The 14,015-nt window shown below is 37.2% G+C and overlaps 1 protein-coding gene across 3 annotated transcripts in view; it reads left to right on the forward strand.

Moving 5' to 3' along the window:
- B3GALNT2 (beta-1,3-N-acetylgalactosaminyltransferase 2) overlaps positions 1–14,015 on the forward strand; it is a 78,549-nt gene that overhangs the window by 28,361 nt on the left and 36,173 nt on the right. For all 3 annotated transcript variants that reach the window (XM_037017122.1, XM_017668081.2, XM_017668080.3), the window contains exon 4: positions 2,518–2,702. In XM_037017122.1, the coding sequence (XP_036873017.1) occupies positions 2,518–2,702 (185 nt within the window). The remainder of the gene's footprint in view (positions 1–2,517; positions 2,703–14,015) is intronic.

Consider the following 14,015-nt stretch of genomic DNA (forward strand, 5'->3'; position numbering starts at 1 on the left):
CAAATAGTAGAACATTTTAAATATATAAGTAATAATTTTTACTCTTTAAAATTAAAAATTTGTGGAAGTTCTGATGGGGATGAAAATGTGATATTAATTAGGTTATCTCTGTTAGCAATTAACCAGTTTTAGGATGTGGATAACCGTAGCCTTCCAACTTTGTTCATTAGCATTTTCTTTATGTTCAGCTGTGGATCTAAGGGAGAGTAAACTTTTCCAAGTCTTAAGTATTTTGATCATGACTTCTGGTGATTTAAGACTTGTCAAACCTATAAATTACATACATCTTGCTTTTGTAGGCAAGTTGGAGCACAGTCTCTGGAGTCAGGCTCCATGGCTTTAAATCTAGGCCCTGACATTTTCTAGCTGTATGACCTGTGAACAGTTATATCTCTGTGCTTTGGTTTCATAATTTCTAAACTGGAGACAAAGGTACTTATAGGATTGACAGGGTGAAATAAGTTGATACATATAAAATACTTAGAATAGTTCCTGGGACATCTGGTTCTTAATATTGTTATTTAAAGAACCTGTCTTTTATAAAAAGTTGGGTTTCAGTCACGTTTTTAAATAAATTGGACCGTGTTTTCAGGTCTATATGTACAGCAGTTTTCATCCTTAGGATGTCTGAGAATTTAGTTAACACTGTAAGCAAAACTGTGTGTATAGTTGTGTTTTTCTGAGAAGGTCCTTCAGCTTTTACTAAAGTCCCAAAGGGACCAAGAACCTAACAAAATGTATTACTGATAATCCAAGAGTGGCCTAGAACAAATTGTTTGAAATTAAAACCACATCAAAATTTTAAAAACCTGACTTTAAATTAACTAGACTTTTATTATTTTAAGTGCTATTATTCATTAGTAGTAAAGAAGTAGAGCTTTCCCCCATTAATAGAGATTTTTCATATTTGTAATACCTAGGTTGCAAATCTTTTTTAAAGTAGTTATAACTAAATTAATATTGAACCTGATTTTATCTTTTTGATCATTCAAATGGCATCTAGATTTGTTTCAATAACTTAAGATCATCAGAACACTTTGGGTGTGAAGTTTTTGATTAATAGCATTGTCAAAACAGCAGGATTTCCTGTGTCCGGGTAGCTTGGAAGTTCAAGGTGTATTTGTTTTAAATAGAAAATATATATAGTTATGTTACATTGTGATTAATCTGTTGCCTTTAACAGACATGCTTCTACTTTAGGTATCATTTATCTATGGTGTATGTTAAAGAGAAAAATTTTTGTTGCCCAGTACATCTGGAGTCTAGACGCTCTTGCCCAGCCCATGACAAAATCTGTATCCTCCTTTTTTTCCCTTCCTGCTCATGTATGTAATTGTGTACGAGCCATCAATTCTGCTTAGTCACATTTTATTGAGCACCTACTAAGTGTAAAATAGCACTCTAGAACTCTAAAGTAGGTATCCAATTATCTGCTGGGGTGTGGGAAGAAAACAGAATTTCTATTTATCTGAAAATAAGAAAATATAATCTTTATTAATAGTGAATATATTGAGGGATGATAATATATATATAGGTGTATATTTTATATATGTATGAGTGTGTATACAAATTTTTAAGTGATGGGATTAGGTGGTCAGAAAGGTTGGAAAACCACAGCTCAAAAAGATACAAAGAATTTTTATGTAATCTCTTAATACAAGTTTTTAGTTATCTCAAAGTGGCACTGATATTCTCAGTTATATTAACTGCTTCATGTAAGCTATCATTTATGATTCATTTATGGTAAATGAAAAAATTACATGAGACAGGTGGTTTGGAGCCTTGATTAGACAGTATGGGGGAGTGGAAAGAGCACTGAGTTTGAAGTCACTAAACCTGAGCTTGATTTCTGGCTGCCGCAAGGTCACTCTGTGACCATGGGCAAATTACTTAAATCTCTGAGCTTTAGTGTCTTAATCTAACTGGCGATAATGCCAAACCACACAGTGTAGTTGTGAAGGTGCAAAATGTGATGAGGCATGGCAATAAATAGTCAGAAATCCTTATTGTGTTTGATGTATTTATCTTTTATCACTATTGATTAGCAAAGAGGGTTTTAGTATTACTTGAAGTGATTTCAGTTACTTTTGTAACAAGAAGTAGGAATTTTGGGACTTGAAGAGCAAACTAAATATACTCATTATTTATAACTGTAGTCAATGCTATTGATAATATCCCTATTTATCCAACCTTTCCTAAAAGATGCTTTTGGATTTAATATTCCCCTGTGGCATTTAGACATCCATATGCACACATGTGTATCCAAAAACTTATTAAAGAAGTTCTGATAATTAAATACTTAGATGTGGCTCAAAACTTTGTTCGTAAACTTCAAAATAATTTTTTTAGAAGCAATCATTTCTGAAGCTTTTTCTTTTTTGTTGTCATTTGTGAAGGAATTATATAACATAATTATCAAGAGTTTGTTATCAAGTCTACTTCTTGACTTCATATTAATAAAATAAAAGATTATATTTGTTTGATTATGTAAAACTCCTTTTCTCATTACTTCCTCAGTTTTGAATCAGGAAATTGAGGCATTCGGTCTTTCTGAAGACACTTCATTAGAGGACCGAGTTGTCAGTGTGAGCTTCCGAGTTCTCTACCCAATTGTTATTACCAGCCTCGGAGTGTTTCACGATGCCAACGATGTGGGTTTCCAGAGGAACATCACTGTCAAGCTTTATCAGGCAGACCAGGAGGTATGCACTTCTTTTTACAAGGTTTTCCCTATTTTTCTTTTTCAAAAACATCAGCTTTTTCCTTGTGGCATATAGTAGGTTGGGAGATGACATAATTCTGCGACATTTCCGCCTTTCTTCCCTTATCATTTGGATACATTATACTGTGATATATTATAATGCTGACTTGCGGAGAGAATACCAATGAATAAATGTGTTAGATCTAGAAAAAAGGAGTTGAGCTGGATTAGAAATTCCCAACCTAAAATCCCTTAAAGTTTAAGGAATAACAAAAGTTGATAATGAATATAAAATATTTGGGACTCTTAGGGATAAGTGAGTGTTATTGTGTCTTTCAACCATTAGAGTCTATCACTGTAATACAAGACTAACCAGTTGCTTCAAATCTTTTTTGTAATGAGGATATAGATGGAATAAATGTTTGAAACAATTGGGGTTACTCTGTTCCTGATATCTGGGGAAATCTGATTTGTTTACAGAGTATATCTGAAGGAGTGCAGCTGGGAATTATATTTGAAAAGGTCTGTTCCTGGGATTTAAACTACAGAAATCTTGAAAAGAATTACATAGTGAACACCCATATATCCACCAACTAAATTAACATTAACATTTTGCTGTATTTGCTTTATCACATACATAATCATTCATCAATCTGTCTTTTTTTATTTCAAAGTAAGTAGTAGGCATCAGTGCAATTCAACCCTAAACACTTCAGCATGCATATCATTATCTTTAATATTTGTGATTTTTAACATTTTCCATACACTGAGATATATATTCAGTCAGTTTTTTTTTTTTTTTTATACATTACATCCCGGTTACTTATTTATTTTATAATTGGAAGTGTGTACTTTTTTTTTTTTTTTTTTTGGTGAGGGCATCTCTCCTATTTATTGATCAAATGATTGTTAACAACAATAAAATTCCGTATAGGGGACTCAATGCTCAATGTATAATCATTAATCCATCCCAAGCCTAATTTTCATCAGTCTCCAATCTTCTGAAGCATAACGAACAAGTTCTTACATGGAGAACAAATTCTTACATAGTGAATAAGTTACATGGTGAACAGTACAAGGGCAGTCATCACAGAAACTTTCGGTTTTGATCATGCACTATGAACTATAAACAGTTAGTTCAAATATGAATATTTGTTTTATTTTTATGCTTGATTTATATGTGGATACCACATTTCTCTCTTTATTATTATTATTTTTAATAAAATGCTGAAGTGGTAGGTAGATGCGAGACAAAGGTAGAAAACATAGTTTAGTGCTGTAAGAGAGCAAATGTGGATGATCGGGTGTGTGCCTGTAGACTATGTGTTAATCCAAGCTAGACAAGGGCAATAAAACATCCACGGATGCAGCAGATTTCTCTGAGAACAGTGGGGGAGAGGTTCTAAGCCTCACCTCTGTTGATCCCCAGTTTCTCACCTGATGGTCCCCCTGCGACTGTGCCTGTCTTAGGTTGTTCCTCCCTTGAGGAATCTTACCTGTCTCTGGCTAACCAGTCATCTTCTGGGGCCATACAGGGAAATGTAAAGTTGCTAAGTGAGAGAAAAGCCTTATTGTTTGAAAAGGTTAGTTTTTTACTTCTTTGGATATTTATGCCCTGTGGCTTCTATGCCCAGCATTTGTCTTGAGGTATCTTTACCACTTGGAAGAATTGTGATACACGGTAAATTCGATATGAGGCATGAATTCTATTTAGGGGTTGTAATTAGGAAGGAAGAAGAAAATCTGTAGAAGTAGCAGGCGGAAAAAAACATGGGAAGATTGATTATTTCTTTGACATATCTTCTTGTAGAGTAACTTCAGCATGTATAGGTTTTAAACTACTAATTAAATTGCACACACACATTAACATAATAGGAGTACAATTACATAACCAAAGCATAGCTATAATTACCACCTATCTCCAGTGAAACCAAGACCAGTTAGGCACCTTAGGCATTTGTGAAAACTTATCTATGATATGGTGAATATTGTCCAACTGAACTTGAACAGTCTGAGAGAAGTCAGACAAATTAAGACAGCCCATTCCTGGGGACTGTTCACATCCCATATGTTCTTTTAACAGTAAATAGTCTGTAGTTGTAAGATTTTGGAGCGCTTCAATTTGCACTTCTCCTAATTCTTGGTTGAGTTCCAACAGTTTAGATCCAGTCAAATTTGTTGTTTTACTGTATGCACAGGCCAGCTTAGGTATCTCCTTCTTCATTCCCATGGCAAGTCCAGGAACCAGTGGGATGAGTGCATCTACACCTGTAGCAGCACGTGGATCTTTGTTGAGGTTTTTTGATGATCATCTTCTGGCATGAGTATTCCAGAGAGTACTGATGTTGGAAGTTCTTTTTCATATCTTATCTTAGTTCATTTTCAGGGTAGCCTAATTGGGCTTTGATCCTCTGTATAAACACAAACAAACCCTTTGCCTACACTTTTATATGCCCTTTATACCATTGTGTAGAACTCATTGGAGGTCACCACACAGGAACTGCTTTTTTTGTTGTTGTTAGCATTAATCTACACTTACATAATGAATATTATGTTTACTAGGCTCTCCCCTATACCAGGTCCCCCCTATAAACCCCTTTACAGTTACTGTCCATCAGCATAGCAAAGTGTTGTAGAATCACTACTTGTCTTCTCTGGGTTGTACAGCCCTCCCCTTTCTCCCTCGCAGCCATGCATGCTAATCTTAATACCCCTCTTCTTCTTCCCCCACCTTATCCCTCCCTACCCACCCATCCTCTCTAGTCCCTTTCCGTTTGGTAACTGTTAGTCCATTTTTGGGTTCTGTAATTCCACTGCTATTTTGTTCCTTCAGTTTTTCCTTTGTTCTTATACTCCACAGATGAGTGAAATCATTTGGTATTTCTCTTTCTCCGCTTGGCTTATTTCACTGAGCATAATACCCTCCAGCTCCATCCATGTTGCTGCAAATGGTAGGATTTTTCCTCTTCTTATGGCTGAGTAGTATTCCATTGTGTATATGTACCACATCTTCTTTATCCATTCATCTACCGATTGACATTTAGGTTGCTTCCAATTCTTGGCTATTGTAAATAGTACTGCAATAAACATAGGGGTACATCTGTCTTTCTCAAACTTGATTGCTGCGTTCTTAGGGTAAATTCCTAGGAGTGGAATTCCTGGGTCAAATAGTAGGTCTGTTTTGAGCATTTTGAGGAACCTCCGTACTGCTTTCCAAAATGGTTGGACTTATTTACATTCCCACCAGCATTGTAGGAGGGTTCCCCTTTCTCCACAGCGTTGCCAACATTTGTTGTTGTTTGTCTTTTGGATGGCAGCCATCCTTACTGGTGTGAGCTGATATCTCATTATAGTTTTAATTTGCATTTCTCTGATAGTTAGCAATGTGGAACATCTTTTCATGTGTCTGTTGGCCATCTGTATTTCTTTTTTGGAGAACCGTCTGTTCAGTTCCTCTGCCCATTTTTTAATTGGGTTATTTGTTTTTTGTTTGTTGAGGTGTGTGAGCTCTTTATATATTTTGGATGTCAAGCCTTTATCAGATCTGTCATTTTCAAATATATTCTCCCATACTGTAGGGTTCCTTTTTGTTCTATTGATGGTGTCTTTTGCTGTACAGAAGCTTTTCAGCTTAATATAATCCCACTTGTTCATTTTTGTTGTTGTTTTCCTTGTCCGGGAAGATATGTTGAAGAAGAGGTCACTCATGTTTATGTCTAAAAGGTTTTTGCCTATGTTTTTTTCTGAGTTTTATGGTTTCATGACTGACATTCAGGTCTTTGATCCATTTTGAATTTACTTTTGTGTATGGGGCTAGACAATGGTCCAGCTTCATTCTCCTATATGTAGCTGTCCAGTTTTTCCAGCGCCATCTGTTGAAGAGACTGTCATTTCCCCATTGTATGTCCATGGCTCCTTTATCAAATATTAATTCACCATATGTGTTTGGGTTACTTTCTGGAGTGTCTATTTTGTTCCACTGGTCTGTGGCTCTGTTCTTGTGCCAGTACCAAATTGTCTTGATTACTATGGCTTTGTAGTAGTTGGGGAGTGAGATCCCCCTTACTTTATTCTTCTTTCTCAGGATTGCTTTGGCTATTCAAGGTCTTTGGTGTTTCCATATGAATTTTTGAATTATTTGTTCCAGTTCATTGAAGAATGTTGCTGGTAATTTGAGAGGGATTGCATCAAATCTGTATATTGCTTTGGGCAGGATGGCCATTTTGACGATATTAATTCTTCCAAGCCATGAGCATGGGATGAGTTTCCATTTGTTAGTGTCCCCTTTAATTTCTCTCAAGAGTGACTTGTAGTTTTCAGGGTATAGGTCTTTCACTTCTTTGGTTAGGTTTATTCCTAGGTATTTTATTCTTTTTAATGCAATTGTGAATGGAATTGTTTTCCTGATTTCTATTTCTGTTGGTTCATTGTTAGTGCATAGGAAAGCTACAGATTTCTGTGTGTTAATTTTGTATCCTGCGACTTTGCTGTATTCTGATAACAGTTCTAGTAGTTTCAGAGTAGAGTCTAGGGTTTTTTATGTACAATATCATATCATCTGCAAATAGTGACAGTTTAACTTCTTCTTTACCAATCTGGATTCCTTGTATTTCTTTGTTTTGTCTGATTGCCGTGGCTAGGACCTCCAGTACTATGTTAAATAACAGTGGGGAGAGTGGGCATCCCTGTCTAGTTCCCGATCTCAGAAGAAATGCTTTCAGCTTCTCTCTGTTCAGTATAATGTTGGCTGTGGGTTTATGATATATGGCCTTTATTATGTTGAGGTACTTGCCCTCTATTCCCATTTTGCTGAGAGTTTTTATCATGAATGGATGTTGAATCTTGTCAAATGCTTTTTCAGCATCTATGGAGATGATCATGTGGTTTTTGTCTTTCTTTTTGTTGATGTGGTGGATGATGTTGATGGATTTTCGAATGTTGTACCATCCTTGCATCCCAGGGATGAATCCCACTTGGTCATGGTGTATGATCCTTTTGATATACTGTTGAATTGTTTGCTAATATTTTATTGAGTATTTTTGCATCTACATTCATCAGGGATATTGGCCTGTAATTTTCTTTTTTGGTGGGGTCTTTGCCTGGTTTTGGTATTAGGGTGATGCTCGCTTCATAGAATGAGTTTGGGAGTATTCCCTCTTCTTCTAGTTTTTGGAACACTTTAAGGAGAATGGGTATTATGTCTTCTCTGTGTGTCTGATAAAGTTCCGAGGTAAATCTGTCTGGCCCCGGGGTTTTGTTCTTGGGTAGTTTTTTGATTACCGTTTCAATTTCTTTGCTTGTAATTGGTTTGTTTAACTTTGGTGTTTCTTCCTTGGTCAGTCTTGGGAGGTTGTATTTTTCTAGGAAGTTGTCCATTTCTTCTAGGTTTTCCAGCTTGTTGGCATATAGGTTTTCATAGTAGTCTTTAATAATTCTTTGTATTTCTGTGGAGTCTGTCATGATTTTTCCATTCTCATTTCTGATTATGTTGATTTGTGTTGATTCTCTTTTTCTCTTAATAAGTTTGGCTAGAGGCTTATCTATTTTGTTTATTTTCTCAGAGAACCAGCTCTTGGTTTCGTTGATTTTTGCTATTGTTTTATTCATCTCAATTTTGTTTATTTCTCTCTGATCTTTATTATGTCCCACCTTCTGCTGACTTCAGGCCTCATTTGTTCTTTTTCCAGTTTCGATAATTGTGATGTTAGACTATTCATTTGGGATTGTTCTTCCTTCTTCAAGTGTGCCTGGATTGCTATATACTTTCCTCTTAAGACTGCTTTCACTGCATCCCACAGATATTGGGGCTTTGTGTTGTTGTTGTCATTTGTTTCTATATATTCCTTGATCTCTATTTTCAGTTGTTCATTGATCCATTGATTATTTGGAAGCATGTTGTTAAGCCTCCATGTGTTTGTGAGCCTTTTCGTTTTCTTTGAAGAATTTATTTCTAGTTTTATACCTTTGTGGTCTGAAAAATTGGTTGGTAGAATTTCAGTATTTTGGAATTTACTGTGGCTCCTTTTGTGAGCTAGTATGTGGTCTATTCTGGAGAATGTTCCATGTGCACTTGAGAAGAATGTATATCCTGTTGCTTTTGGATGGAGAGTTCTACAGATGTCTATTAGGTCCATCTGTTCTAGTGTGTTATTCAGTGCCTCTGTGTCCTTACTTATTTTCTGCCCAGTGGATCTATCCTTTGGGGTGAGTGGTGTGTTGAAGTCTACTAAAATGAATGCACTGCAGTCTATTTACCTCTTTAGCTTCTATTAGTATTTGTTTCACATATGCTGGTGTTCCTGTGTTGGGTGCATATATATTTAGAATGGTTATATCCTCTTGTTGGACTGAGCCCTTTATCATTATGTAGTGTCCTTCTTTATCCTTGTTACTTTCTCTGTTTTGAAGTCTATTTTGTCTGATATTAGTACTGTAACCCCTGCTTTCTTCTCACTGTTGTTTGCCTGAAATATGTTTTTCCATCCCTTGACTTTTAGTCTGTGCATGTCTTTGGGTTTGAGGTGAGTTTCTTGTAAGCAGCATATAGATGGGTCTCGTTTTTTTATCCATTCTATTACTCTGTGTCTTTTGATTGGTGCATTCAGTCCATTTACATTTAGGGTGACTACTGAGAGATATGTACTTATTGCCATTGCAGGCTTTAGATTCGTGGTTACCAAAGGTTCAATGTTAGCCTCTTTAGTATCTTACTGCCTAACTTAGCTCCCTTATTGAGCTGTTACATACACTGTCTGGAGATTCTTTTCTTCTCTCTCTTCTTATTCCTCCTCCTCCGTTCTTCATATGTTGTGTGTTTTGTTCTGTGCTCTTTTTAGGAGTGCTCCCATCTTGAGCAGTACCTGTGAGATGCCATGTAGAGATGGTTTATGGGAGGGAAATTCCCTCAGCTTTTGCTTGTCTGGGAATTGTTTAATCCCGCCATCATATTTAAATGATAGTCACGCTGGATACAGTATCTTTGGTTCAAGGCCCTTCTGTTTCATTGTATTAAATATATCATGCCATTCTCTTCTGGCCTGTAGGGTTTCTGTCGAGAAGTCTGATGTTAGCCTGATGGGTTTTCCTTTACAGGTGACCTTTTTCTCTCTAGGTGCCTTTAAAACTCTTTCCTTGTCCTTGATCCTTGCCATTTTAATTATTATGTGTCTTGGTGTTGTCCTCCTTGGATCCTTTCTGTTGGGGGTTCTGTGTATTTCCATGGTCTGTTTGATTATTTCCTCCCCCAGTTTGGGGAAGTTTTCAGCAATTATTTCTTCAAAGAGACTTTCTATCCCTTTTCCTCTCTCTTCTTCTGGTACCCATATAATACGGATATTGTTCCTTTTGGATTGGTCACATAGTTCTCTTAGTATTGTTTCATTCGTGGAGATCCTTTTTTCTCTCTCTGTGTCAGCTTCTATACGTTCCTGTTCTCTGGTTTCTATTCTTTCAGTGGCCTCTTGCATCTTATCCATTCTGCTTATATATCCTTCCAGGGTTTGTTTCACTTCTGTGATTTCCTTCCTGACATCTGTAATCTCCCTCCGGACTTCATCCCATTGCTCTTGCATTTTTCTTTGCATCTCATCCCATTGCTCTTGCATTTTTCTCTGCATCTCCGTCAGCATGTGCATGATTTTTATTTTGAATTCTTTTTCAGGAAGACTGGTTAGGTCTGTCTCCTCAGGTGTTGTCTCTGTGATCTTTGCCTGTAGTTTTGCCTTTTCATGGTGATAGAGATAGTTTGTAGAGCTGGTACGAGTGACAGCTGGAAGAGCTTTCCTTCTTGTTGGTTTGTGACCTTCCTCTCCTGGGAGAATAGCGACCTCTAGTGGCTTGTGCTGGGCAGCTGTGCGTAGACAGGGCTTCTGCTTCCTGCCGGGCTGCCCTGGAGTTTATCTCTGCTGTTGCAGTGGTTGTGGCCTGGCTCGGGCTGCTGTTCCAAAATGGTGGAGCCCCGTTGGAGGGGGAGCAGCCTGGAGGCTATTTATCTCCGTACGGGGCCTCTGTGCTCCCTGCTGCCCAGGGGGTTAGAGTGCCTAGAGATCCCCAGATTCCCTGCCTTTGTACTATGTGTCCTCCCTTGCCCCTCTTAGACTTCTGAAAAGCACTCTCCAAACCAAAATAACAACAGCAACAGCAAAAGAGGGGGGAAAAATTAAATAAGTAAAAAAAAAAAAAAAAAGAACGTGCGATTTTCTTTGTCCTCAGGCGCTGGTCTCAGGCACCCGCTCACCAGTCTTGCTTCCCTGTTTCCCTTGTATTAGGGTCCCTGTCCCTTTAAGACTTCCAAAAAGCAGTTGCCAAAAAAAAAAAAATAGGACACTCCCGTTTCTTTGTTCTCTGGCGTCGGCCTCAGGCACCCGTGTCGGCCTCAGGCACCCGCTCACCGGTCCTGCCGCCCTGTTTCCCTAGTATCCAGGACCCCACCCATGCACTGTGTCTGCCCTCTGGTCCGGATGGCTGTGGGTGGGTGCTCAGCAGTCCTGGGCTCCCTCTCCCTCCTGCTCAGATCTCTCTCTTCCTGCTGGGAGCTGGGGGGAGGGGCGCCCGGGACTCGCCGGGCTGGGGCTTGTATCTTACTCCCTTCCCGAGGTGCTGGGTTCTCGCAGGTGTGAATGTGGTCTGGATGTTGACCTGTGTCCTCCCGTCTCTATTTTAGGAAGAGTTGTCTTTGTTATATTTTCATAGATAAATGTGGTTTGGGGAGATTTCTGCTGCTCTACTCACGCTGCCATCTTGACTCCGCCTCCTATTCAGTCATTTTTTTAAACTGCATAAATCTTTGTAACTAAACGTCCTGTTACCCTACCCTGTTTCCTAGGTTAAGCCACTGGTTTTCTTTTGTTTTTTGTGTTTTACTATAGACTACATTGCCTGTGTTGGGACTTTATTTGTAAGATTCACATAGTAAGTACTCTCCTGTGTAAGGCTTTCACTCAGTGTAATGTTTTTGAAACTCATCTATGTTATTGTATGTTTTAGTGACTTTTTCCTTTTCTTTCTTTAATTGATAAGTTGTATTCCAGCAGTATACAATGTTTATCTATTCTACTGATAGGCATATGGAATGTTTCCAGGGTTTTTCTTCTTTATTCTGTTAGCATGATATTCTGTTAGCATGATAAATTACATGTGTTGACTTTGGAGTGTGAAACCAGCCTATTCCTCTTGGTCATGATGTATTATTCTTATTGTTGAAAATTGTGTTTCTTATGGATAACATATAATTGGGGTTTTTTTTTTTCCAGTCAGAGAATCTCTCCTTTTTAATTTACATGGAATGTTTATGCCATTTACATTTAATGCAGTTACCAAGTGGTTGGATTTTAGTTTTTCATGTTGCTATTTCTTTTCTGTTTGTTCTACCTTTTTTTCTTGGTTTCTTGGTTCCTCCTTGCCGTTTTTTTTGGTTAATTGAATATTTTCTACAATTCCATTGTAATTTTTCTGTTGTCCTTTTAGCTACAACTCTGTACTATTATTCTTAGTGTGTATGATTGGCATAAGGATTACAGTATGCGTTCTGAACTTTTCAGTCTTCTTAATGGTGTATCCCTTCATGTAAAACATAAGAACCTTGTAACTGTATAATTACATTTTCCATCCTCCATCTTTCTTCCCTAGTTGTTAATATGCATTAACATCTGTGTATGCTGTAGGTCCCACAAGACAGTGTTATAATTCTTGCTTTATGCAGCTAAATGTATATTAATTTAGGAGAAAAATTATCTTTTATATTTGCCATCTCCAGTACTCTTCTTTCCTTCCTGAATATCCAGTTTTCCATCTGATGTTGTCTCCGTCAGCTCAAAGAACAACCTTTAACATTTTTTTTTTTGAAACATATCTTACAGTGCAAATTTACTGGTGACAAATTCCTTTAGTTTTATTGTTCTGTAAAAATTTTATTTTGCCTTTATTCTTTTTTTCCTACTTTATTCTTGTGGAGTATTTTCCAGGTATAGAAATTCTGGGCTGAGTTTTGTTTTTTTTTAATATTTTAAAGATGTTATTCTAGTGTTTTCTGGCCTATATTTCTCATTAGAAGTCAACTGTTGTTCATATTGTTCTCATATATGATGTATGTAATGTGGGTTTTGTTTTGTTTTGTTTGGCTGCTTTTAAGATTTCCTCTTTATATTTGGCTTTCAGCAGTTGAGTGCCTACATTGGTGTAATTTTTCTTTATGTCTCTTCTGCTCAGGGTTTGCCAAATTTCTTAAATCTGTAAATTTATATCATCAGCACATTTGGGAAACTTTTAGCTATTATTTCTTCAAAAAAACGTTTCCCACCCCATTCTCTCTCCCTTCATTATGGAATTCCAGTTACAGGTATATTAGATATTTTAGCATTGCTCACAGATCCTGAGACTGTGTTTAATTTTTTTAATGTTTTCTTCTTGGTTTTTCTAATCTGATCTTTTCTATTACTCTTTATTCAGACTCACTGACTGTTTCATCATTTCAAATCTGCTTTTAAGCATAGCCAATTAACTTTTAAGATACTATACGTTCCATTTATTTCCATTTCATGATTTCTATTTATTTCCATTTATTCCTTTTTTGTAATTTGTTTCTCTAAAGTATCCTGTGTCAATTTATTTTTGATTTTTCTTTATAACCTTGACCTTAGTTATAATAGTGGCTTTAATATCCTGTTTGCTTTTTCTGGTATTTCAGTGGTCTTGGGATGTGTTATTTTGATTATCATCTTTTCTCTTGAGCGTGAGCATGGGTAACATTTTCCTGTTATATATCAAGTAACTGCATTAGTCAGGCCAGTCAGAGGGAGGCCCCACCTACAGCAGCTGGAGATGCAAAGCACAGAGGCTTACACCTGTGTGCTTGGCCCACTGACTCTGATACCGGAGACAGGCACAGCAGACGGGAATCAGGAAACAGATCTTTCCTTCCCCCATGCACCAGCTCTACTGCCCTACGACCCGACCTCACTCTAGGAGCTGAGCAGCTCCAGAGACTGGAGCTTCTAGGAACTAGATAGCACAACACAAAAATATGAAATGTTAAAAAGAACATGGTTCACACCAAAACCTCACAAACCCCAGAAAAAGGCCCAAATGAAACTGAACTCACCAATCTTCCTGAAAGAGAGTTCAAAATAAATACTCAAGAACTCAGGAACGAATTTAAGACAGAGATTCAATCATTAAGAAATTCCACATCTGAAATGAAACATACAACGAAGGGATTTAAAAGCAGATTAGATGTAGTAGAAGACATGGAAAATGGAAATTAGGGAAAAGGAATACAAAGAGGCTGAGGCACAGAGAGAAAAAAGAATCTCTTAAG

The sequence above is a fragment of the Manis javanica genome, chromosome 7 (genome assembly GCF_040802235.1).
Source record: "Manis javanica isolate MJ-LG chromosome 7, MJ_LKY, whole genome shotgun sequence".
NCBI lineage: Eukaryota > Metazoa > Chordata > Mammalia > Pholidota > Manidae > Manis > Manis javanica.